This window comes from Streptopelia decaocto (genome assembly GCF_964273445.1).
Source record: "Streptopelia decaocto genome assembly, chromosome: 2".
Lineage (NCBI taxonomy): Eukaryota > Metazoa > Chordata > Aves > Columbiformes > Columbidae > Streptopelia > Streptopelia decaocto.
In genome coordinates this window covers 98,928,606-98,955,758 of record NC_138655.1, presented here as the reverse complement: position 1 = coordinate 98,955,758, position 27,153 = coordinate 98,928,606, and the positions used below count along the sequence as shown (strand labels likewise).

Genomic DNA, 27,153 nt, shown 5'->3' with positions numbered 1-27,153 from the left:
TGTTTTCCTCTTGGCTCTTCTGACCAAAGCGTAGGGTGAAAAGTCTGCAGAATGCCCGATTAGTGGTTGGAGAGGCACAACATCCTTCCTTGCTCATGCATTGGTCACCACGGTACCTGAACCATTGCCATTGTGCATTCCTGTTGCCATCAGCATGTTTGATAGCAGTGGGGAGGCTTCGTGCCTGTGTTTGCACTCACCAGAATTTTGCAATGCTCAAGGAGCAAAAGTGACTCAAGATCTCTATTCTTAATTGCATTCCTGCTGTCAGATGGTAAAATACCCTGGAGAGATAGATCTTATGTTATTATGAAGCTACAAACTACTTTTTAAGATTAAAGGAGAGTGAAAGCAAGCAAAACACAAATATCAACATTTTATATGGTTTTCACTACTTGCTTTCAGCTGTGTTTAGCTTTGAACTTGCATGCACCGTAAATTAAAAATGTTGCACCTCACCAGATTATGATCAGTGGTCTAATTTTGATTTGTCAGATTTAGTGATGGTGCAGTGATGGGAGATAACTCATGCCCAAACCCACCTGAACCATTCTCAGAAGTAACTAAGCCTACAACAAAGCGAACAGGTTTGCTCTGTGATGGTGCATCCCCCGGGACAGCTCACCTCACCCATGCTCCTCTTGCTGCATCCTAGTTGCTGCATCCTCCCTTCCCGTGGGATGAGGCATTGCAGCTAACTGCTGCAAGATAATGATTTTTGAGGTTCATTTTGAGATTTTTGAGGCTCATTTTCCAGTGTTAAGCAGAGGTTGGAGCTGTCCCCAGACATGGGGAGACCCATAGTCTCCTTCATATCAGCATGAACCCGGAGCAGCTTCTTCACGAGATGATGGGGATGAGGTCAGACTCTGCTCCTGCTCCATCCCCAGCTTGTGGCAGAAATAACTTGTCATCAGAGCGGTCACTGTAACATGAATGAGGTTCAGGTCAGGCCCAGTAGCTTCAATGAGATTTTTGTGCGATTATAACAAGAATTTGACACACATGGTGAGCTACTAGTCGTGTATATGTGATCTGTCTCCACACTGTCCCAGGAGGCATTTACTAGCATAAAAATCAGTTAATGAGGGGATGTGTCATGAGCAGCAGCCTGCTGCTGCACAAAGGACAGCCTGGGAAGCTTAAGGATGGGTGAGCTGCATCCTTTCCACTTGCAAACTCTGTCGGTTTTGCCACCCTACATACTGGGAGGGAACACTGACTTCATTGTGGTTTGTTGTTTTTTTTTTTTTTAATGCCACAGCAGAATTTATGCAAAGTTTTCTGTGGACGCAGCAGGAGTGCTCAAAAGCTCACCCCATCTAAAGTGCCTCAGGTCCTTTAGGATAATGAGACATTTTCTGAGTGCACCTTTTTATTGTACCAATATTACGTTACAGGAAAAATGGAAGGGGGAAACTTAACACATAGCACCTGTCACAAGTTCTCTCCTTGAATTAGGCTCTCCTGCTTATAAAAGTTTAATTGATTCCTAGCAGTTTACGTGCATGGTACTCAGTGGGCGTTTTCTGTTCTCTTGCCAGCTACATGGTTACTTAGAAAGCGAGCCGCTTACGCTACAGCTGTTCATTGGGACTGCAGACGACCGCCTGCTGCGACCCCATGCCTTCTACCAGGTTCATCGGATCACCGGGAAGACTGTTTCCACAACCAGCCACGAAACAATACTTTCCAACACCAAAGTCCTGGAAATTCCACTTCTTCCAGAGAACAACATGAGAGCAATGTAAGACCCAGGCACCATATCTGACTCCTAGCAGTTTCCTCTTGGTCATCTCACTTGATTACTTATGTGTTGGTGTGTTTTGTTTTGTTTTTTTCCCTGTACACAATTTTATTTTTCCTATATATATTTTTTTTTTTAATTTTTTTTTATTTTTAAATAAAATTCTGTCTGTAATAGTACGCTTTCACAACTTTGCCAGGACAAATTGCCTCTAATCAGCTTAAAAACAAAATGAACTTCACAAATATTTATGACAACTGATTGCTTTCATTCTAGAGTTTCAGCCAATGTGCTTATTTGCCATTTAAAATAAGTATCTCAGTTACCAAGCTGTAAATATCTCCTACCTCAGCTCCTGCATTTAGTTTCTAAATGTGACACCTCTTGCTCCTATACACACTAGCACAAGGAACAGGACCTATTAAAATTTATCTTTGGGTGTCAGAGGAAACTCTTAGAGAGCATTTCCAAATGCCCTGGTGGTTTTTGAGATTAATAAAACCACTTTTATTTCTTACATAATAAAAATCAGCATTTTTCACAGCATTTGTTTAGAATCAAAGCTTCTAGAACTAAGAAGAGGAGTAAAGGTGATACAGCTTACAGACTGGAGTTACTAAACTGGGTTTTGTCCTTTGCAGAAAAGCAGGCATGGATGTCTTAGGATCTCTGCATTCGCAGGAGTCTAAGTGATAATCAAGTGTCTCTTAGGCCCATTACACACTGGGAAATTTCATTATAGGATTGTGTATAAAGGGTCAAATTACCATCTGTGTATGTGACATACATGAGACCCTTCATATTATTTAATCCCATCCTCTCTGCCTCCTCATTCGAATGATCCTAGCCCTTATTTGATGTGTCTCCCTCCTCATTCAAATGATGCTGACCCTTATCTGAGGTGTCTACCTTGGGAGGAATTTGTGTGTACTTGTGTGTGTGTACAGCTCTCGGTTTGTCTATAAAGGTGAGTGTATTCATATTCTTATGCAGATTCATGCACCTTTGTGTGTATGTATAGGTAGATAGAAAGATAAGTAGGTGGACAGACAGAAAGCAAGCAAGAAATCCCAGCCCCACCAAGCCAAATGCCATGGGAAAATCCCAGGGAGCTTACTAAAATCACAGTTTCACTCCTTGTTATTCATACAGTTTTCTGCACCTTAATGAAGTGGAAGATGGTATCAGACACCTGAAGTCTTTCTGCATCTAGTGGTTATTAGAAGCTATTTTGCAGTGTCATGTACAGCATGCCCTGGAGTGCCTCATGTAAATAGAAGAGTTAGAATGTGTTTAGCTGCATTGCCAGCTGGGCTTAGGGTCGTCACTCGAGACCTGAGGACCTCTGTCAGTGCATTGTGTTAAAAGTCATGGCAAGCCTGCAAAATTATTGCCCCCATTTGCTGTCATCATAAGCTGTCACGACTCCATTGAGGTTATTGAAATTTCACAAATTTGTACCTACGCAATATTTATTTGCATCTTTATTTGTCCAGGTTGAGTCACATTTTTGGCCACCTAGGAGTATTATTACCATTTCAATCATCTTTCTCCCTATAATAAAGGTAGTTACACAGTTCAAGAACCAAGATGAATATTTTTGTGACGTGCATTCCAGGTCATAGTAGAGCTTTCTCAAGAACCATAGACAATGCTTTGGCATATACAAGCCTTACACATCAGTAGCCTAAAACCTCCTGTATCACTAACAATGAATTGAAATTTGGAGTCAAGGACTTTTCTCACATATACTTTGTGTATTCAGGCTTTGATTCAGTGAAACACTGAAGCTCATCTGCACATTTAAACTTTTGCACTTTTAGCTACTCCTGTTGTCTTCAGATTTTAATGTCCATGATTTACAAGCCTGAATTTAAATGCTTTTTCTCCTCTGAACTTTATTGACTCTGAAAAAATTGTTGTTGACTACTTTTTATTTATTGCACAAGTGTTGCTATAGGACAGACAGTACTGAGAAGCACGCTTTTCCTTCCTTATTGTATGGATCTTTGCGTAGATTTTTGACACAGGTACAAATACTTGGTAATTCTTATGGCTTCACCTGCTAATATGCATTGTTGAGAAGCTTTAATACTTCCATTAGTTTCTTTGATTGTATCAGCAAGGGCCTTTTTGTTATTTGAAATCCATACTTTAGAAAAAAGGTAAATCAAACCATGCTGCCGTAGTTCTTGTTTGCAGTTTGCTTCAGACCAGAACTTCAAAGGTCTGGAGGGGGAATTAAGCTCTTTGAATGCAAAATAAAATTAAACTATGCATATCCAGCGTAATAAAATGCATGCCAGAGAGCAGTACCCAGAAGAAGAAATTGCCATGTAGGCTTTGTAGTTGTGGCCAAAGCGTAGGCATTTTTGCAGTGGGTTTTTGAGAGTGTATGTTGGTATACCTTTTGTTCTGGGAACTTCCTCTGTTGAAATTTGCTTTGACAAAAATTCTGACTTGTAAACTCATCCTGGAGAAACCTGAAATTTAAAAATAGGAGAAAAAGGTCAGAAATAGTCATAGTTCTATATGACAAAAAACACGTTTTTCTCTAATGTGGAGGGAAGACTCTGATTTTAGGTTTTTTCATGCAGAATTTTGTCTCAATGCTCAGCTTGGGAGTATTTCTAGCTCATTCAAATACAAACACATTGACAGTGGAGCTGACCTTAGGAAGAGCTGTGCTCATTAATAAGCATTTTCAGGACTTTGCCCTGGAATAAAAGTCATGTCAGATTTTTCTCCAAATTAGCTGTAACAAGTGAAATATTTAGTAACCAGGTGGGTCTAGGTCAGTAACGCTTTGTGCACTATTATTTCATCCCATTGACTTTTCTAGTCTCGCTATTTCTTTGGGCTTTGGTTAATCTGTAAGCGCCATCCTTACAGGATGTCTTGGAGAGGAAGGATCTTTTAGATCTTCTTCCTCGGAGAACTGAAGAAACATCCTAAATTTGTGTGCTCAAGAGCATCTACTACCTGGTACTACAGACAGCCCCAACTTAGCTACTTGTGGATGCAAGTACTAGGCTTAACAAAGTCTGCAGTGTTCAGCCTGGTTATCAGATTGTGTCTGACTCATATTTTTAAGAGGGGATGTATGGGAGAGACGGAAGATATTGCATACTTACGTCTTCCTGAAGTCTGCTTGAAGTAAACTGAGTTGCTCTATGTTTCCTTTTGGATAGCATCGACTGTGCTGGGATATTAAAGCTCCGAAACTCTGACATTGAGCTGCGCAAGGGAGAGACAGACATCGGTCGGAAGAACACGCGCGTGCGACTGGTCTTCAGGGTTCATATCCCGCAGGCCAATGGCAGGACCCTCTCCTTGCAAGTAGCCTCCAACCCCATCGAGTGCTGTAAGTAGCAACAAAAATCCTTCTCTTGCTGGGTATTGTGCTACCCCACATGCAGTCTTTGTCCACTGACATGCTTTACATCGGTGTCGCTTTGCCTGTCTAGTTGGTGAATCTTAATCTGCTTTCCAAAAGTGGTTTATACTGAAGACAAGACACCTGTGTCTTAGAAAAAGATGTGTAGCTTTGTACATTGATTTCTATAGAAAAGAACACACTTAAAACAACAGTGGAGTGCACTTAAACTAAACTAATAATGGACCTGAGAGTGACAAGGCTTTTTTTCTTTTTTTTTTTTTTTTTTTTTTTTGTGACTCCCTGTCATACAGGTAACTGCTATAGGAGTTTTGGAAAACAGCTGTCATGTCCTATTCATTCTCTGTCTCCATATCATAAAGCAAAAACCAGCAAGCAAAACCCCAAACCCTTTGATGCAGAGCTAGCAGTATACTAGAGCTGACACAGTGGCACAAGCTGCCTGTGGCTTCAGAAAACCTCCAGAAACCAGGCTTCTGTGCTGGGGTCTCTCTGATTGAACAGACTACTTTTTATCAGATGCACTGGGGCACCCTCCTAAGACACCTATATCATTCTTGCTCTGTAAGCCTCATCAGCCTCCTCAACACAAAACAAAATCTATTTGCATAAGTGGTGGAAATTGAATTTCAGTCAAACTCTCGTTGCTGATTTGGTCAGCTGGATGTACTGAAACAGTTTTTAAGGTTTTGTTGGATTCCACAAAGTGCATCTTTCTGATGCCAACAGCGTAGGGAGTAACTTAATGTCTGGTGGGTATGTGTGGAGTGAGCTCTGGGGGTGGGGAGCAGAAGGGAGGGGGAGGAAAGCTTGACCATCTCTAGCCCCATGCGTGGTGGAGGGTCATGTTCACTCTTGTTCCTGCGTCATTGCCAGGCTGGAGTCCTATGCAATGTTGTCTGGCAGGTCCTGGAGCGTGTCAACGCTTGATCTCTTGTAGGCATAGCACTTTTCAGGGATTGTTGATAGAGAGGCTGTAGGGAAGAACATCCCTGTGTTCCTCTTGCAAAAGCAGTGACAGACTTTCAGACCAGTGACAGTACTCCATCCTTTTGCCTAGGATAGCACCATGGCCACTCTGGTAGTCTGAATCTGCAAGAGAGGCTGAAGTTGTAGGAAAGGGCAGTGCAATTAGACCAGCAGTGGTAGCTTCTCTCTCTCACAGCCATTAATTTAAATAAACAAATCAGTATTGGCACTGGGGAGTTACATTAAGATAAGCCCGTGGTTTTTTTTGAAGAACAGCAGAGCCTTTTTACATGTAGCAGGTAGACTGGCATAAAACCCTGTCTCCTGTCCAGGGTATGTATGAAATGAATAATTTCCCATTTGTTTCTTATTCAAGGGCAATTTCTAGGCTAACAGGCAAAGCGAAAAATGTCAGGAGTCATGGTTTCATCATTCTGCTGTTCAAGTTGATGAGAGTTTTTCAGTTGCTGTATAGCAGGATAAGGTGCAATATAAATACATCCTGAACTGGTCTGTGCAAAGGTGCCAAGCTCAGGAAGCTACTAAATACAAAGCCTGATTGAATTTGTACCAGTGAACCACAGTTTTGAGGGTTATGTAACGAGCAAAAGCATGGTATGTGCCTCCTGAAAGGAGCGAAAAACAGGAGAAAAGATAAGCGCTGGTGTTGTTTCCAGTGCAGAATGTGGAATAAGCTGGTGCCAAAAACTTCATGCATCTCTTAATGCATGTGACACCAGGAGGAACCATGTAATCTGGATAAAATGTCACGTCATCCTTTGAAGCACAGCCACGCTTGCTTCATGTACCAGTTGGGGGAGATAAAATATGTGCCACAAGAATACCCAATTCTGTTTGCATGGATCCGCGTGTGCTTTGGCACTCAGGTGCCAGTGGAAATACACTGTCTGAATGCTGAACTTTTGCTGGATCGCGAGGCCCATGGCTACTGCTTCTGGTGCAGGACAGTTTGCAGAATTGGCAATACAGTGTTTCGTGACTGAAACATATTTTGGATCTGGATGGTCATCTTGTCATGTGTGCCTTGTAAACACACAGCATATATGTTATAGATAAGAGAAAATTATTTTAAATAAAGGAATTTCAATAAAAATATACTTTTTGGTATAGTATAGGTCAAGCTGAGTTTTAAACCAGCTTATTATTTGAGAGCCTTTTGAATCTGTACCGCTATATTTGATAACCCTATTGTTTACAATCAAGGCGATAACCCTGTTGTTTTCAATCAAGGCACTTGAAAACCAACCATGTTTCCTCCAAACCGTCTGACCTTTCTTTGTTTCTGTATCAAACACAGCTTAGCTTATGAGGGTAAGCATTAAATTACTTACTAATGCAATACTTATTTTTGTGTGTGTGTGTGTGTTTGTGGTTGCTTTTCTTTTTTTTTTTTCTTCTTTATAATTCTCCAGCTCAGAGATCTGCCCAAGAACTGCCTCTGGTGGAGAAGCAAAGTACTGACAGCTTTCCTGTTACTGGAGGGAAAAAAATGATACTGACTGGCCATAACTTTCTGCAAGACTCCAAAGTAATCTTTGTGGAGAAAGCACCAGGTATGTCTTTTCAATCTAGACTCCAGTCTGCCTTTTTTCCCCGTTCTAAAATCTCTGCCAAATGATGAAAGCACAAATATGGTAATGACATTTTCTTCTGCACGTAATATGTTTTCCATGTCACTGGGCAAAGCTGTGAAAGTGATCTGAGCCGTGCCTAATGCTGAGGTTTCACACTATGGCAGGTGTAGTCACAGGTAGACAATAGCGACATTGAAAGTCGAAGTTGGGTATTTGTTTTTGTAGCAAACCATGTCTGTACTGGGTAGGACCTGTAAAAGGTGTTTGAAACTTCAGGTGACATGTCCGTGTAAAACCTGCAAGGTGGTGCATCTTGTTAAACCTTTCTGTAATTTGTGGAAGAGGGAGTGGTGTTGCTGGTGAAGGGTATGTGCACGTATGTCTCTGTCTGGCAGTCGAGACTGGTGGTGCATACAGTCCCCTGCTTGAGGAGGACTTGCAGAGCACATGCATTCATTGGAAAGGAGAGATTTCTGGTTTACCTTGAGGACTAGGGAAGTACTACTGCCAACTCCCCCAGTGCACAGCACTACTGCAGTGCATTGGTGGTGGGACGGGCCCTCCCAGGGAAGGGTCCCAGGCCAGGCTGAGGCAGGGCAAGCGGTGTGTGGTGGCAGCTGGGGCTGGAGCAGGAGGTGTCTGCAGGGGCGGTGGGTCACAGGGTGATAATGCATAACAGGCATGAATGCCCCGTCAGGAAAAGGCGGTGAGAGCGGAGCTGTGCGTCAAAGTCAGGCTCTGAAATGAGATCGTTAAGGGTAGTTTTAAGTCTTGTTTTGGAAAGGGTTTCCGTGGTGCTGGCACAAGCTATGGATTCCTCAGCTGCCGGCTGAAAACCCCCCCCGAACTTTAAACTGTCTTGGGCACTCCTCAGGCCGCCAGAGCCAGCTTTGACGCTGCTCCCGTTTAACCCTCCATGTCCACAAGGTTCTCGTGCTGTTCTTCTACCTACAGCCACTGCTGGTGGTGTGGGAAGCCAGGCATGAGAAGGGATGACAGGGTGAGCAGGGCAGGCTCTGGAGGCAGAGACATCTGAGTAGGTGCCAGCTCAGTGGACTCAGGGGAAGAGCAGAAGACTTCCCTGAAGTTCCCCAGCAGAGTCCTGGGTCGGTGAGGTTTAAGTCACCAAAAGTGTGTGTAGGGCAGGGATAATGCCCCAGGTCCTCCATGAGAGCCGGTCAGCGCAGTTCCTGTCAGCCCCAAGCACTGCACCATGTGCGGTCTTTTTGTGGCTGTGAGATGAGCAGAATACCCTTTTTGTTTCTTAAGAAAGTTAAAAAAAGGGAAAAAAGCTGGTATTTCAATGAAAAAAACTGTGAACTCTGCATACCATGAGGGAAGAACATGACTCTCTATATTTAAACTTCCTTTGCTGCACAGAAGTGGGTTAGAGTGACATGTCAGGAGCAGAGTGCTCAATCTGTCACATTACGGAAAGGAAACCATGTTAAAAGGTGCTTTCCTTCATACTTATTTTCTCTCCTCTTCCATTATGGAGCCGAAAATTTTTGAAGTGTTGTGTTCCAAAGGATTATGACGGTGATGCTACTTGCTCACCAGCAAGTACCACAGTGTTGGATTTGGACACTGTCTCCCTTAGCATTAAGTACACCAAAAGCAGCATGTTCAATGTATAGACTTAAATTACAAAAATGAAGAATGGGGACAGCCTTGTACTTCTGAATCACACAGATACCTCCCTCAAGCAACAGGAATTTGAGGATGTGCAAAGACATATTATAGATAGAAAATAATTTATGTGACATTTTTTAAACATCGTGAGAGATGAAGAAGTGCAGTGCTGCACACTAGGTGTGCTGATGAAGAAAATGATCAAAAGGCCTTGCCTGTCACCCTAAAAAATCTCCTGGGGTGAAATCCTTGAGTGCATGGGTTGGCAGAAAGGACCACTGCAGGAGTGTGTCTTCTACCTGAAGCACCACTGGAGATCCTCCTCAACTCTTCCTCCTGTCATGGAGCAGGGGATAACTCTGCAGGAGTCAGTCAGTGAGCTGCTTTCATTGAAGAGTAATCAAGATCATTAAGTCAGTACTGAAAGATCTGCTCTGAAACTGTCCTCCCTGGTTTTAGTAGTCTCACGGGAGATTCGTTGCATTTGCAGGGCAGTATTGCCTCATGGGGGAACACTGCAGGAGCCAAACCTTTAAAGTTGAGAGTGTTTGGCATCTCCCGGAGTTGCAATTGTGTCACTAGGAATGGCACACAAAAAGCAAAGTTGCCAGCTGATCTGAGCTGAACAATTTGTAGAGCTTGTTTGATATGTGCTACGTTGACTAACACAGCTCGATGCACTGGAAACAAACAAGCATGGTGTACTGTTGCCTTAGTGGCAGGCTGCTCTGGCTCAATTTTTGAGCAGAGTATTTAATTTTATTTAATTTTGAGATGTATATAATGTCAAATGAATAAGTTATTACCAGCCTTCACTTTTGAAAATCAGCACGTGGTGTTGCTTTCCCTGTCAGTTTTTGCACATCTGTGAAAGTAGGTTGAGACAGTGAACACCAGCATAGTTTCTCTTTCTCTTAGAAAGCTGGTTATGAACTGTTGTGATTTGCTGGAGACATTCATTAGTTTTGCTGCTGTTACTGCTTTTGTTTTTGAATTTGAAATGTTAATCACGTTCCTACTGGGTAGCAGCCAAACTCATCTATTACAAAGTAATAGGTCAGAGGAATCATTGCACTCATAAAGAGAGTGTATCTTTTCTATAAAATCTAAATATTATACTGCATGAGCTCATGTCTTCAGCCCTCACTTGGGCTGGGTCCTGAAGCTGGGAGGCAGTCTCCAGGAACTCGTCTAATTCATGCTAGTTTGCATACTTAACAGGTTAACGCAAAGAGTTTGAGAACACTTTTTGTTTGCCTTTTGCCCCCCCTCTCCTTCTGTCTGAATAATTTCTTTAAGTCTGCTGAGTGCATTGTGGTCCATTGAATGTTTTTCCAAGCATAAGTCCTAAGCTCTCTGTCTTGAGGGCTAGCCCTCAGCTGTTGTAGTCTCTGGAGGAATGGCATTATCCTGGCCTCCTTGCGTGGGGAGTCTGTCTGAGCAGTGACTCATACAAGAGGGAATCCCTGAAGAATGATCAAATCAATCCTTCAACTGAGGAGGCTGCGCTTGATGCTCTCAGCTTAACTCCTTACTGACTGCTTTTCAGCCAAGAAGCATATGAAACAGGGCAAAATATGCTTTGCAGCCCTGTGACTCTATGTCTCACGGAGGAGGAGTGAGGCAGCTGAGGGTCGAAGGTGCACTGAAAGGGCTGTGGGAAGAATGCTTGCAAAGACCTCCTCAAAAAGGAGAACCCCTCATGCTGTGGTCCAGCACTCAGGCAGAAGGCACCCCTTTGGATAAATAATGAGTTTTTTCAGAAGTGGACTAGAATTTGCTCAAGCCTTTTACAGTACCATAAAAAGGTTCTCATGTGTTGCAGTGAGTCCTTATTTTATGTGATTTTGGTCAATGTTTTATTGCTTGAATATCAGCCCATATTTTCCAGTGATGAACCATGGTATAAAATTACCGTCCGAGTGGTAGAAAAAATGGGAATGCTGAATGTGCTTTGTGAGATTCACTCTTCTAAATGCAGAATTTCCTTAGACTGGGTAGTCCCATGATGACTTTGTGTCTTACAGATTACGTTAATAATTGTTTTTCTTATCTTCTTTTACTTTCTGTCTCTCTTTGTAGTCATGCTTTTATCTTCCTGAGTTTCAAAAGGGTCTTGTGAGCCTGCATGTCATGGTTGTTGGGTTCTAGGTTTAGGACATCCAATACCAATCTGGTTTTCATCAGAAGAATTAGCACTTGCTAAAATATAAAAAAGTCTGCAACTTCTTACTGGCAAGGGCCCTTGATGGCTAGATGCTGGTATTCACTGTGGAGGCAAGGTGTGCATTTTAGTTACAGAAGTGGATGAAATGAAGTTGATATTTATTAGCTATGGGAGGAGGTGTTTGGCTAGGAGGGACAAAATGTTTCCTGTCTAACACATGCATCTGCAAGTGTACAAATTGTGATCTCGAAATATAATAAAAGACACTGATTTATTTACTTTTTAAAACTTATGTAATTTCTAGATTATGAATGTAACAGACTACAAAAATCTTGAGGGAGGTTTGGAAAATGCAGAAGTGTTTGGAGAGTGTGTTTTAAGGACTATATATCTGTCAGCTACCTTTTCTTGGTAACAACTTCTATAAACACTGTGTATTTGTTTTTAAAGCTAGTTTTTGAAAGGTAATCTGAGTTACTGAACACAAAGCAGCACAAAAGCCTAACAGAAATGACCAGACTACTGGCTCCTAGTATATCACAATATGATTAGTGATCTATAAAGATGAGTGCCATGGAAAAATCCTAGTTTCTCTTCACTCAGTTCACAGAATGTTTCCTGTAACTGACGAGCAACAGCTCACTGATGAGACACAAAGCCAATATCCCAAGCACCAAGGCACAGGAAAGTTATGGGTATGTCTTCTGGCAAGCTCTAGGATGTTATTGAGTTGCCCAAGGTATTCTGTGATTTAGAGAGAGTCTTGCACTAAGATCTGAAAGGGTTAATCTACCCCAAAAATAGCTCCTTGCTCAAAAATTGCTCCTTGCTCCTGTAGCTAGAATGGTTTTGGCACTGGAGCTAGCTCAAGTATTTCTGGACTTAACGGAATTGGCCAAGTCTAGACATACCTAAGAGATCAGGTTAAATTGACTGAAATCTTTATTATTAGCAAGTTGCGATCTATAAGAAGAAATGGATATTTGGTGTACAATTATTGATTACTTTTCAGTTCAGTTTCCACTAGTGGAGTTAGAGCTCCAAACCCATTTCTTTGGTTTTATGCTTAGTGACCAGAGCTCAAAGCAAGAGTTTTAAAGAGCGAAAAGGCAGAAATGTAACATGCAGCTTCACTACAGGATTAGTCTCTCAAATAACACTGACTTTGAAATTCTGATTCTGGGTTGTTGAGGGCCATTTTGTCCTGGTCAAAGGCCTACATTTGAGCTTCCTTCTGACAAATGCCCCTCCCTGTAGATGCATCACTCTCTTTGATGAACATTAATAGAGTTCACAACTTGTAACACTGTATCTCTGAGTAACTCCAGGCTTACCAACTTCAATGGTTTTGAAGGTGGTGTTAATTACTTGTCCTTCAAATCAACAGTGATCTTAGTACCTACACACTCCGTAACCTAATTGCATAATATCCTCAGCTATTGCGCCCAAAGCCTTTGAAGCTCAAGGTCCTGAAAGACAGAGAAATAGACAGCACCTAAGCAACATTTCCTCCAGGGTTTTTTTTCTTTTTGAATATTTTCAAACAATTAAAGAGTTTTTCAGTTTAATTATTGCTGCAGACTGTTCATTCTGCTGTTGTTTTCATTTTGTTAAATGGATTTTTCTGTCAAAACTGTTCCTCTTCCCTGCTGGAACAGGTTTTGCTCTTAGAACATGAAGGCACTGACGTGGCATGGTAATAGCTATGCTAGAGTAGATGAAAGATATATGGGTGAAATCACCAAATGTTTTGGTGTATATGCCAAGGGAAATAATGCTTTTCTACAAGTATTTCAGATGGGAAAGCTTACAGTTTGCGTCCCATTAGATGTGTGGTCAAGCTTGGTCAGCCAAATATTTGCACGAAGTAAATGCGATATGGAAAAGAGGAAGCTGCATGAATTAAAGTGTCCACTCAAGCATTTCACAGGTTTTTTTCTCCTCTCATATTTCATTGTCTCTGGCAAAGATTAGAATCAATCAGTTGCTGCTTTAAGGTACAAATGTCAGTATGAGAAATTCAGTTCTGTTTCCTGTAAGCTGTGAGCAAAAGCTACCTTGTTATACGGCAGGTAATTCAAGTGCAGTATTTTAGCTCCAGGAGAACTTATTAAAAGTTCTGGAAAATGATATGTTGACAAAACATTTGAGGGGCATGTGGATGGAGCAGATGCGTTGGGGAAGCATGTGGGTTTTTGGTTTGACTCAGCTGCACTTTGGAGCTCAGGGTTTGGACTCTGTTTTGACGTGATGTGATGTGATGGGGAGACGGGTGACCTGAGTCTTGGCAGAGCTCCATTTGGTAAAAGATCTTACATTCTCAGAGATCTTTCCATTGCTCTTTCCATTGCCAGTAGCAGTCACAGTTTGGGGGGCAACAGGCCAAAAAGGGGTCATGTTTCACACTGGTAATCATACTGTAGCTCACATAATAAATAAGCAAGTGGCAAAATTCCCTTTCCCCCTCTAGTCAGATGGACAGATACTACATAATTTTGTCTTTAGCTGTCTGTTTATCCAAGTTTGGCACACACCTTCCAGTTGGCAGTGAGTAGTTGCACGCTGACTCATGCGCAGTGAGGTTAAAAATTCTGGAAACTAGATAAACTGGAAACTTCAAAGGCATACAAGTTGGGAGCACGGAGTTCATGTGACGGTCACTTGAACCTATTTCCTAGAGATGTATTGATAGCTGAAGGGGTTTCTGGCCACTGCCCAGAAATAGATATCCTTGGGCAAATAGTGTCATCAAATGGTGGAGTCATTTGATGGTGGAATCCTTTCACGCGCATGCAGGAGCAGTGATGTGGCTTGTAGGAAATGTCAGCATGTTTCAGTTTTTCCTGGCTGTTTAGTCTAGGGAATGGTGAAGACAGAGTGGGACAGCAGCCATATGCATGAGATGGTATCAGTGGCAACAAACCTCATCCAGGGTGTTGCTCTCACAGTGAAGAATGAGATCAATCAATCACAGACGCTTACTGTGGACAACAGAGAAATAAGGAATAACCATATGGTCTCTAGTTAAAAGTCACTTGTCTGAGTAATCCTGTAAATTTTTAATTATTATAGAAACTGTGACTGAATGCTTGAAGTCTATTCTTTCATGTTTTTGCCAGACTAAGTGGCTTCAAGCAGCTGTATCTGTGCAACCAAAGCTTTGTCTCTGGGCTTTTATAACTAGCACAAGGTTTCAGATAGTTTTTTACTGTTACGGTTCCAGTAGGACCCTCTGTCCAAACATGAAGGAATTCACAGCCCTTACCAGAAAGCTGAGAGTCTAATGAAGCAATCAGTGCCCAAAGACAGTAGAGGAACAGAGTGTGGTGGGTTGACCTTGGCTGGCTTCCAGGTACCCACCAAGCCTCTCTCTCACTTCCTCTCCTCAAGAGAACACAGGGGAGAAAATAAGATGAAAAAGCTCATGGGTCAAGATAAAGGTAGGGAGATTGCTTGCCAGTTGCTGTCACAGGCAAAACAGACTCCACTTGGGGAAAATAATTTATTGCCAATTAAAAATAGAGTAGGATAGTGAGAAACAAAGGCAAAACTGAAAACCACCTTTACCCCCTCCTCCCTTCGCAAGCTCAACTTCACTCCTTCATTTCCAACTTCCACCTCCTCCCCCTGAGTGGCACAGGGGGGTGGGGAATAGGGGCTGCGGTCAGTCCACAATGGCTCCTCTCTCCCCTCACTGTTCCCCTGCTCCAGCCTAGGTCCCTCCCATGGGATACAGTCCTTCATTAATTAACTGCTGCAGTACGAGTCCCCTCCATGAGGTTCAGTCCTTTGGGAACAGACTACTCCAGTGTGGGTCTCCCACGGCCACAGTTCCTGACAGAAAACCTGCTTCAGTGTGGGCTCCTCTTCACAGGCTGCAGCTCCTGGCAGAAGCCTGCTTCAAGAGTGTGGGCTCTGCATGGGTTGCAGGGTGGGTGTCTGCTCTGGTGTGGTTGTGTCCGTGGGCTGCAGAGGGAAAACCTGCCTCACCATGGTCTTTACCATGGGCTGCAGGGGAATCTCTGCTCAGGGGCCTGGAGCACCTACTGCCCCTCCTTCTTCACTGACCTGGGTGTCTGCAGAGTTGGCCCTCTCACATGTTCTTACTCCTCTCTCTTTCTAACAGCAGCTGTACAGCATTTTTATTAGGTACCACCAGCTTTGCTGATGGGCTCAGCTTTAGCCAGTGGTGGGTCCATCTTGGAGCTGGCTGGAGCTGACTGTCTGACATGGGGACAGCTTCTGCCGTCTTCTCAAAGAGGCCACCTCTGCAGCCCCACCGCTACCAGAACCTTGCCACACAAACCAATACAAGGGGATACCTCCATAGTACTTAGTTTTTGGAGGGATTGTCTACATCTTATGGAAAAACACAAGCCATTGTCTCCTATTGCTTCCCTGACATCATTAAAAGCTGGTTTATATCTCAGGTGGGCATCACAGGAAAACTGGGGAGAGCTGAGGGAGGAGGAGCACATTCCTTGTACAGCTCTTGAGGGAGTAAGATTACACCTTCAAGAGCAATGTGGAAGAAAGTACAGTGATGTTTAAGAGAGGAATAGAGAGGTATGACTTTTCCAAGGTCTGCCTTGGAAACCTGATGCCAAGGCAGATAATCAGAGGAGAGGAGCAGGGACCTCTAAGATTGAGCCCAACCTCCTTGAACAAGAGAAACAAGAAAAGAGACATGAGGGGACAATGAGCTGTAAAAACTAACAATGCCATTCAAAAGTTTATGTTTAAACTCTGATAAAAAGTTATGATGGGCTGCCATAAGGCAATGTATCTTGAAGATGAGATGTGGCCCTATAGATAAAATGAGTTTGTGTCTTAAAAAATAATCAAGAAGCATTTGGATGAAACATCTTAAGATGAGAAAGAAGTAGGAGTACAGGTGGTGGTGTTGGCATAAAGCACACTAGCAGAGGAAAAGAACTGTTCATGGAAGGAAAATTTGGAACTTGTTTTAAACTGGCTGTGAGGTTTGTTACGGCAATAGTCTCTGAGAAAATATGAGACAGATCAGGCTGAAGAAGATGGACCAGGAATATTTTACTCAGTTTCAGCTGCAAAATCACAGGTTCAGCCTACTAGAAGTTCTCTGAGGAAAGTACAATAAAATTGTGAAGGCAAGGAGGTGACACAGACGTAACCAAAGTCAGGGTGAAGTATTTTCATGTCTGCTTGTGGGTGGCTGTGCTGGCTGTGTTCGGTTTGACCTGCCTGCTCTAGAGAGATTTTGCAGGGATGTCAACCTGCAGTTTTACTTGGAAGTTGAGTGTCTTAGACCTGGAATTAGTGAGTGCTATTAAATAAATCCCTCAGACCAACAGCAATTTGAATAGGGGGAGGTGCCAGAGAGCATAAATTGGATAACCAGCTTCCATTCTGCTGAAAATAGGATCTGGCAGGTCATTCCAATGGTTTTGGCTCAAAATGACCCCTGATCCATCAGTTGTCAGCACAGTGCCTCCTTTAAATCACCTGGACTAAAATTGCTGTTCATTTGCAAACACTTGAAGTCAGAATAATTAAGTCTGTTAGGCATACTGTGGTAAAAGCAGGTAGAGAGGATCACTGTTTAGGCAAAGTGAGTCCCTCAGCTTTTGGCTTGCCCAGATGAGCAACCAGAGAGGAAGCGCATGCCTGGCACAGATGCCCAAGTACTGTAAGATACAGTTTGCAGTGGATTTTTGTCACCTGGTTGCTGTGTGACTTTTTTATTGTTAAGGTAAAAAAGAGAGAAGAAGTAACTTGAGAGCATCATATACATGACAGACACACCTAAGTGTACATAATATCCAGCATAATACTGCAAAAATGTATAACTGGAGGAATGGACAAAATCCATATGCTCCAAAAACACTTGTGAGAAGACAAACAAATATAGCAGCTTTGATGTGGAAATACAAATAGGTCGGTTATGCATGAACCCTGCTGCGCATGGACTGATGCATGCCAGAAGACATGCCAGGGACGGGAAGCAAAGCTATGGGGGAAGTCTCTGTAGCAGGACAGTAGGCTGTGAGGAGGGCAGAGAAGAACAGCTGGGGTTTTCCTGGCAAGGAAGAGGGAAATAAAGTAGGTGAAAATCAGACCAACCGTGTGGTCTCATAGCAAAAGTAGTGGAAGAATACAGGGGAGATCAAGGTGGCTGGAGAGGCAGACGGGGATGAGGTCCCAGGCAGCAAGAAGGCCACAGCACCAGCAGGAGTGGCAGCAGGAGGTGGAGCTGCTCTGCAGGTGGCTCTGGACACACACATGACTGGGAGGCATCTCCCTCCTCACAGAGCCTTAGGAAACAGCAGATCTCAAGAAAGGGAGGTGCCACTGAGGCAGTCAAAAGAAAGGTCCTGGCTCCTTACATTGCAGATACTTATTCTCCACTCCCTCTGCATTTCTGAATGTTTTCTTGCTCTCTTTCTGCTCCATCTTCCCTATCTGTCCCATGGCAGACTGCTTGACTGGTGACGGTTCATCCTTATAGCCTGTCCCTTGAAAAAGTCCAGTGTGTAAACACAGACAGAGACTCCCACCCATGCTGATGTCCAGCTGGGGAACGTTCACTGCCAGATGCCTGCAAGACCAGCCTAGAAAAGTGCCCTGGCTCCTTGTGGCATCCCCAGATCTGAGAGGCTGCTGTCCCTGGAGCAAAATCCACTAGTACACCCACACCAATGCATATCCGCCAGCTGGTGAGACAGGGCCAGTGGGTCATGCCCAGGGCTGGCATGGGGAGTGCTCTCCAAGCAACAGAGCTGCCTCTTCACCTCTCTCATTGCCAGCCACGGCACAGACCTCGCCCAGCTTGCTCCACACCTGGAAGCTGAGAGCATCTCTGCACAAAACTGGATGACTCTTAAGTCTGAATGACAAGACTTCGCCTAAGTCTTCATCCTCTTCTGTGTCTGGAAACCCATATTTTCCTTCTGACCTGTTCACTGATCAGTCGCCTCAGCGCCGTAAGTGTACTTCCCAGGGAAAAGGGGTTGGAGTGCAAATTGAAAACCTGCAAATCCTTCGCTCCCAAAGGATTTGAATATGCATTAACAAGACCAAATAGGAAGGTAGACAACCTTTGCAGAACACCTCAAAACTATACTGTATAATCATTCTGCATTGCATCTGTGCCCTGCCTGTTGTGGACATGTTAAAGTAATCTGGGATGTAATATAGGCATTATTGTTTAGAGTAATCTCACAGCACATTAATCAAGTAGTGGATTCCTTTGGGAGGGTAGAGCCAGTTTCAGCATCTTAGTTGCAATATATGAGTGTAAATACAGATTTACAGTCCAGCCAGTGCCGTCAAACTCTATTGAGCCGCAGGCTGGAAGCGTATGAAATGTACACTGTGTAGAGGCAGTGAAATCCTAGATAATGTCTATTTTTCTCATATCTCAAGTGAACACAGGACTACTAAAGAATATAGACTGTTTTAATCTCCTGTAGTAAAGCGAAAGAACTTAAATGTATCTGAACGCTCCCATTATGCCTGTTTCATAGAGGCAAGGTTTAAGTGGTTGCCAGATGTTATACCTTCCTGGGTTTCCAGGCTTGGGGCTTTTTTGGTACTATATATTCTTCCCCCATCTCTGGCATCCATCGATCTGTAATGGAAGCCACACTGATGATTTGCCTGTTGAGAGCCTGCAAACTGCTGGCACTATGCTTGCAGTTCCCTGGGGTATGAAGGTCCACTCAGCCATGGAGACCCTGGGTTATCTGTCCTCATGGGCAGCAAGGAGGGGAAGATGGTAGAAAAATTTCATTGTAAAGTCTTTACAGCTCTTTGTGTTGCTCTTCCATAAAGAAAAAGCCTCATGTTGTGTTTTGCTGGGTTCTATGTGTGAATAACTGATGCCACTAGATTTACACCACTATTTTTTAGCGCTGTTTCTGTGTTAAAACAGGCCTCTACAGTGCCTTTTTATGTGGAAAACTTGTAGCTGGGTGTGGTGGGGAAGCCGTTCAGTGACTCATACTGCAGGGAATTCCCTGATGAATTAGAGTATTTTTACTTCTGGACTTGTGCGCAGTTTCCTTTACCACTGGAGCGAGGGGCTGATAAGAGCAGACTACAAAGGCCCATTCACCGTTCAGCCACCGCATGTTAAAACAGGGTATTTATGCTTTGCAAAGCTGAAAATCCACCCCACATAGCTCAGTTTGCAGTGGTTTTGTTATTAGCCATCCCAGGTACTCCAAGTGTCACAGCATTGAAAAAAAATAAAAGGCCGAAGCAGCCAGTGGTGAAGTGCTCCCAAAGCAGGGACAGCTATAAATAACAGCGATCGGTCTGTAAATGTCAGACTTCCTGACAAAACGCAGTGTCTTCAGCTGGCGACAGTGCTGATGGCCACCTGTCAGTCGAGCGCTGAGCCCCAGCACCGTCAGAGAGCCCGTGCAAAACAGGAGGTCTTGGGAGGAGGAAGGATCCGAGGGTCCCTCCAGCCGTCAGCACGGGTCCTTGGCTTTGCCGCGGCTGCTGGCACTGGGGGAGCGGGGCACTCTGCCGGGGACTCTGTAGGGCTTTTGGCACTGCGATTCTGTGCGTGGATGTTTTGTTTTTATTTGCCTTTTATAAAAATCCCCCAAAATAAACCAAATCCAATATAATACCTTGACACAACTTTTTAGCTGTATAAAGAGATGTCTTTCTGTTCAAAATACTGCAATATAAATCTTAAAAATGCCAAAACAAAGCCAGGCATTTGGTTTGGAGAAGATACTTCTTATTACTTGGTGAAAGTAAATAGCAAAATGAAAGGGAATGAAATGAGACCTTTGGAAAAGCCGTTTTCTCCTTTCTTTTCCTTCCTGCCTCCTCCTCTCCTTCCTCTCCTGTCTCCACCTTCCCCCCACTCCCCGTATAACAACTGTCCATTTGGGTACGGTAATTCCAGAGAGTAAACTTTAACGGGAATGCCTGAAATGTGTCTGCTTCAGCTTTGTGTTATGTCTGTAATTTGAATTATTTGCATTTTGGAAAGGTATAAATTGCTCTGGTGTACTTTGGTTGGCTGGCGGCCAGGAGGGAGTTGCCTCGGCCCAGGACCAGGCGGGCTGCTGCAGATGTGGCAGGCGTACAATGGAAACTTTTGTGGTCGAGCAGCCCTCGCTCCTCCAGCACACGCTGACGGGAGGCAGCATCCCGCCTGCTCGCCAGGGCCCCCAGTCCGTGGGCACAGGGGGCAACAGCATTTTCTCTGGTGCAGGCAGATTGTCTTGATGCCTCAAGCTCCCACAGACCCTTTGGAGCCATTATTCCTTTCTCTCTTTTTTTTTTTTAATTTATTTATTTTAAATTTCAGCTGAACTGTGTAAACCTGCAAAACATGTTTACTGTAAGAGGTTGACGTAGTGGTCTAAGGTTTCCCTCCTGGAGCTGGTCCCAGTCCGTGGGCGTTGAGATTTCCCTCTTGGTTCACCAGACGTAATATGAGGAATTGTCTTTTTTTTTTTTTTTTTTCTGTCTCTGCTTCATAACAACTTTTCCTCCCTGTGTTTTTGTTAAATGAAATGTCACTAGCTGTTAATGAGTTGTCTGTTCCCTACTTCTTCCCTCTCTTCCCCTTCCCCTCAGTCACTGAGCAGTGACGGTCTGGACAGTCTCAAGGGAATTTCTTGGAGTGAAACCTGTATTGTTCTTATTAGCTTCTAAAGACAAGCCACAGCTCTGGATTTTTATTTTCCTAATAGTTTAGATTACAGCACTTAAAATATTTCTGAACAAACTCTCTTTGTCATCATAAAAATTTCAAAAGTGCATAAAGGCAGAGCTGCATGAGGTAATTGAAAGATTAGCTAGACATGGAGTAGTTTTGAATTTTGCTGAAGTATCGACAGGAAATAAAAACCAGAAATCTGAATCAAATAATTCATCTTGCAAAGCAGAAATTAAACATAGCAAAAAACCTAAACTTCTGGTAATCCCTTTACAAAGGCAAATTGAACACATGTTAACTACTAGTCTGGACGTCTGTGGGTTTAAAAAAATATGCCAACAAACCCCTTACAAAGCAGAAGTTCCTAGACTTTGCAAAATGTGTGATAGTGTTGTGTTACAACTGATTGAATTAACTGGGAGGGTGGGGGGAGAGAGAGGGTTACAGGGGCTCTGTAGGGATAGGGTGGGAGATAAAGGAGGCTGCTTTCAGACAAGGGATCTGTCCTGGCTGGCTGAATTTCAGTCAGGATTTTTCTACTGACAGCTTGAGGGAAGCATCTGTTGAATAAATTGCGATCACCAGTCCTCCTGAGAAGTCTGCTCCATTGCTGGCACTCTCAAAAGGCATCATTAAGGAGACTCGAACCTGGTCTGGCTGCTCCTTCTTTCCCCACAGCTGAACGTGGCAGTACCAATTGAAGGGATTCCTTTTTCCAGTGTCACAATTCAAAATGTAGGAAGAAACTAAGGGTAGATCTGTTAATTGTTTCCTACAGAAAGACCTGCCAAATCCACTGTGCTATTTGTGCTGCAGCTTTCACGTTGCACTTCTTTCCATATGTTAAATAGAAGGGGGTTTTGGACGCTAAAACAATTGCCAGGGCTAGTCCCTCAGCAGCATTCCTTTCACAGTAGGACAGCTGTACACAAAAGTATTATTTACAGACATTTGTAATAAATCAGGCAGTTCCAAATGCGTCACCTCCATCCTGGCCATGAAAGCGAAGAGAGAAGAAAAAATGCATTCACTGTTTTACCTTGCTGAGAGCTGTTTTTCTAAGGCAGTCCCACATCTATGTGACGAAGTTCAAAATAGCTAATATTTGCATTTGCATGTCCCGATGCTGCAATAAATATACAAAGGAGATGACATGAAGTCTCATTTTCACTTTCAGTCCAGTGACATCTGACAGTGGTGGGACTCATGAAGCTACATGTGTCCCCACTGTCCTACTTAGACAGCAGTCTGCTTGTGGCCTTTAGTACACATTTGTGTTTTTCTAGGCCTGCAGAATGGAAACCTTACGTTTTGTATGATTTTTCTAATTTCCTTGCTGTTGAGTTTTGAAGCCTCAAGGAAGGAGAAAAAAACTGTTATTGACCAGTGACTCCTGTATCAGTGAGGCACAGAAAAAATGACCAGACAAAACCGATTTATTCCAAAAGACAGGTCTCCAGAAAACGTGACAGCTGTTTCTTAAATCTGAGTTACTTGAAACAGAAATACAGTAAATTTGGAGGAACCAACACACCACTAGAAGCAGCTCCAGAACATTGTATGTGGAGCTGCTGTAGCTGAGCTAAACCAAGTTTAAAATGGAGTCAAAAGCTATATTTACCAGCCTATAGCCTTGCCTTTTGTTCCAATCAGCAGAATTATGACAAGCCAGACTAGGAGTATGTTAAAATCAAATACTGCATGGCTGAGGAGCTTCCTTAAAACTACTTGTTTTGTTTTGTTTAATATTAGTGTTGAATATGACTTACTGCATAGGTAATAATCAGATGGCCTCACAGGTAGTAGGTTTTTTGCCTGAAAGTGTGGGGAACTGAAGTGTAGAGCAATTGCATAATTTGTCCAGACTAGTGGCAGAATAATCTCATGGTGGCTTTCCCCCATCGTATTATCATGCGCTCTGGATTGTGGCTCCCCCCTTCAAAAATGCTAAGTGGGCTCCCGTCCCAGGTTACCCAGATGGCCTTGGGTTGGGCAATGCATGGGCAGTGCATTTTGAGGGCTGATTTTCATATATGAGGTGCCCCTTCAAAGAGATCTTTTTTCAGAAGTCACTCTTTTGTAGGCTTGGGAGAAGAAAAAAAGATAGAACTAGATATCTTTTTCTTTTGTCTTTTAGATGGTCACCATGTGTGGGAAATGGAAGCCAAAACCGACAAAGAAATGTGCAAGCCAGTAAGTCTGCCTTAAATATTTTAACATCAAGATGAAAAAATATATATTGCCTTCTCCAGCACTGTTACTAAAGAGGGATTTCCAAGGCTTTGGCGCTGTTTCTCCCCACTGAAAGAGAACAAATACTTAGGCCTCCCCTCCTGGAAATCTTTCTTTAATGGGAGCGTGAGGTAAAAAGCCATTGTTGGAAGCTATCCCAAAAGTAGGAGAGACCATTTGGAAAATATTTTTTCATTGTCCTGGATGGGCCAGCCTGTCTGCTCATCTTCTGTCTTGCTGGGTCAGTTCTTCCCCCTGCTCCCAAAGCAATTTCTGATCATTTTCCTTGGCTTTTGTCTACTTTCGGCAGAAGAAATGTGAATCCCCTCATAGGAGTTCAGCCCTACAGTTGGAGAAGTGTGGCTCCCTCAGCCATGACTGTAAGTGAAAAATGTGGCTGCCATTCCACCTCTGCAGCTATATGCAACGGTTTGTTATAGCTGCAGACCTGCTGGAGACATGGAGGCAAACAATTTAAAGACCCCAAATGAAAGCAGGCCAAATGCTAAGATGAGCATTCCCTTTTATTCTTTCAAAAAGTGCCGAAAGAGGTTTTGATGGTCCTAGCAGATTTCACTGTGCATTTGTGTAAGCTGATGCCCTAGCAGCTAAGTTGTTCCTTAGCCCCGTGCTGGAGCATTTGGTTTCTGACAGTGAAAGATCATCTACATGCTCTCTAGCCCTTCTTTCTGTAGCGGTAGATGTTCTTGCAAGATCTCCCATCCACAGAAACTAGCATGCTTAAAGCTTCCTGAGTCATAGTATGAAAAAAGTTTCACTGTGGAAAATGGAAATATTTGAATAATCATATGCTTGTCCTAATTCTGAAAGGAAGTTGTGTTAGGGTGAGTTATACTGGGGATGACCTGACAACCGAGCAGTTGTGCTTTCTCCTGCTGAGTTAGAGACCACAATAGACTTGTCCCAGATTCTTGTCAGAGGCAGGAGGTGCAGAGCCTTGTACCTATGTGGTATCATATTTGCTGTCCAAATGGGAAAGGTAAAGGCTAGAGATTTTGTAAAGATGAGAACTATGCTAAAATCTTATTTCCCTACTTCTGGAGGGGAGGCCATCCCTGCCCATGAAGCCCACCAGTTCCCCTGCAGAGAGTGTGTTCCTCCTTGTGAGCCTGGGTACCTCCTTCCCAGGGTTAATATCTGAATACTATTGTACAGCTTGACTGCCTGAGTTGTGCCTTGACTTTCTGATTCATTGCTTTTGCAGAATTCGTTGGTGGTGGAGATACCACCTTTCCGCAATCAGAGAATTACCAGCCCTGTTCAGGTCAACTTCTACGTCTGCAACGGAAAGAGAAAGAGAAGCCAGTACCAGTTTTTCACCTATCTTCCTGCTAATGGTAACAAAATGTATTCCTTATCTCTGCTAGTAAAAATGAGACATAATGATGATTACTTAGATATATGGCTCTGATAATTCTTTAGTAACGTAATTTGGATGTATACCTGGTGCTATCAAATGAGAGAATCAAACCATGGTAGCTGCCTTTCTCTCTGCTTCCCACACAAGAGAACTTCTCTGCAGATTATTTTATTTTGTTGTGGTGGCAGAGACCTGTTGGAACAAGGACTTTTTCTGCTTTTGAAGACCCCCAGCACAAACTCACATGTCTAGCCACAAAGTGTGGACATACTGAGCTCTCTGCTAAGTTGCTGTCATCCCTCAGTGTGACTTCATGGCCCCAGAAGGTACATTGCATTTGAATAATACTTCTGAGTTCACACCACAGCACTGTGAGCATACTGGGCTCTGAGCTAGAAGTGGTGTGGGGATTCTCCTTCCAGTCATCCCGCACCTCACTATCTCATGCAGGGTGAAAATAGCGCTCGAGGCTGATGATGCTCTTGGGCCACAATGAAAAGCATGATATGGATGGAGATCAGAGTGCTCCGTACAAAATGCTTCATGTGTAGGAAATGTTCAGAAACACACGTGCCACTTTATTTTGGAAACTTACATTGGTGGCTGTGAAGTGACAATGAGGAATACTCCCAGTAGCTGAATTCCAAGCTATGGAGTATTCCAAGTATGAAGATTTTAATAGCAAGTAATTTTAGATATTTTTTTTTTTAATTTCAAATGGCTCTTTTCTCTGAGAACACTTTTTTTGGGGGGAAAGTAAGAAAGAAAGGTGGTTGTTTTGTTGCTGTTGTTTTGAAAGGAAGAGGACTTAGAAAAATGATGAGGTTCATGCTTTTTTGTAGACTTTCCAAGTGAAAACAGTCCTGAGGGAATCTCCCACAAAGCTATACTTGAGTCATGTTGCATGACTTGGAGAGACTTGGCAACTTTTTGCAGGTGAAATCCCATAAAATATGTATTTGGAATTTCACCTAGTTAGCTTGCATTCACTCCAGACTTTTATCAGGACTTCGATTTAAAATAAAAGTACAGGAAACTTGACAAGGGCAACTGACTGCTTATTGCCGTTGTGCTGCATAGCTATGCTTCACTGAATCAGCCTACTTATGCAAACTTCATGCCCAGTGGGTATGTATGTCTGTATGTTTAAAGACTGTTCATCTCTTAAATCGGAAAGAAAAAAAAGTTGTTATTCTCTTGCACAACACTTTTCAGCAACAAAAATCTGTTGCAAAGGCCTACAGGTATTGCCTTGCCACCCAAGTTATCCTGATACATATTTCAAATACATTCCTGTTGTTAACTGTTGTTTATTGTGCAGCATCTTTTGTATCCAGCCTTTACGTAGGTAATTTTTTACCATTTTATTCTAAACCATGGGAATAGTATTTACTGCTGCAAAATTGGTTTATCCTACCACTGTTCTGAGTTTGAAACATTTGATGTTTCATTTGATGTGAAGTGACAAGAATAACTACATAGTGACAGGCAAGAGAGAACCAGCCTAGGCTTTATTCTGCAAAGACATCTTTAATTATGGTCACTCTTGAAAACATTTGGAATCTTGTTTAGTCTGCTTTACTGATTTAAATTCCTGTGAAATCTTTTTGTTTCAGTGTAGGGAAACCTGAAAGAAAAAAATGTAACACCAGAGTAAAGGAAAGGGAAGCAGGTATTGAATAGTAAATATGCCTTCCTCCTGTTCCTGTTTGGTTCCTCACTCATATTCTCTTAATATATATGTATATGTGCATATAAGTGGTTGAAAACCATCATATGTTCTTAGCAAACTCTCTCATAAAAGTGGTAAGAGTGACTGTGCTGCTGAAATCATCAGAATTAATACTATAGTATGTTTTTATCATGCCTATGTTGTAGTGGTGAAGTTTTGCTTTTGTGTTGCTGGTGGTTGCTTCCATCGTGCCTTTCAAAGATAGGTATGATCACCTTGACTTCATAGTCAGAAACCACAAACAATGACTGAATCAGTCATTTATGCTGCTATATTTCATTTTAGAATGTTCTCCTTTATTTTATTTCAGTCACAACATTATTTTAATGTTTCAAGAAATTGTAGAAAACCAAAGTTTAGCTCAAGAAGAAAAGAATATTTGAGTCAACAACCACTGTGTGATCAGTGTAAAAACATGTAAAGGAGTTAAGCACTATTTTAGTCCAGGTAACACTTTGTCCCTTGTTTAAACAAATCTCATGAACATAGAAGGTGTAGGGTTTTGATAAGCAAATGTCAGAGTGATCATCAAGTGTTAAGATGTGGTTTTACACAAATCAGATGGTATCCTGTAAACTTCTTCTGTGCTTTAGGACTAGTCAAAACGCTAACATTTCTGTGCCTACTGTAATTT

At 42.8% G+C, this 27,153-nt stretch overlaps 2 protein-coding genes across 10 annotated transcripts in view; one reads left to right on the top strand and one right to left on the bottom strand.

Annotated features, from left to right (window-relative positions):
- SLC66A2 (solute carrier family 66 member 2) overlaps window positions 1–27,153 on the bottom strand; it is a 559,480-nt gene that overhangs the window by 118,895 nt on the left and 413,432 nt on the right. The gene's annotated exons all lie outside the window — the stretch shown is intronic.
- The window catches only part of NFATC1 (nuclear factor of activated T cells 1), a gene marked incomplete at its 5' end in the record, with an annotated part of 114,535 nt that overhangs the window by 43,715 nt on the left and 43,667 nt on the right, over window positions 1–27,153 (top strand). For 8 of the 9 annotated variants that reach the window (XM_082045407.1, XM_082045405.1, XM_082045403.1 and 5 more), the window contains 5 exons: window positions 1,545–1,747; window positions 4,939–5,111; window positions 7,547–7,687; window positions 23,312–23,367; window positions 24,632–24,764. In XM_082045407.1, the coding sequence (XP_081901533.1) occupies window positions 1,545–1,747; window positions 4,939–5,111; window positions 7,547–7,687; window positions 23,312–23,367; window positions 24,632–24,764 (706 nt within the window). Of the gene's footprint in view, window positions 1–1,544; window positions 1,748–4,938; window positions 5,112–7,546; window positions 7,688–23,311; window positions 23,368–24,631; window positions 24,765–26,403; window position 27,153 lie in introns of those variants that run through there. The other variant, XM_082045411.1, reaches the window with a different exon arrangement.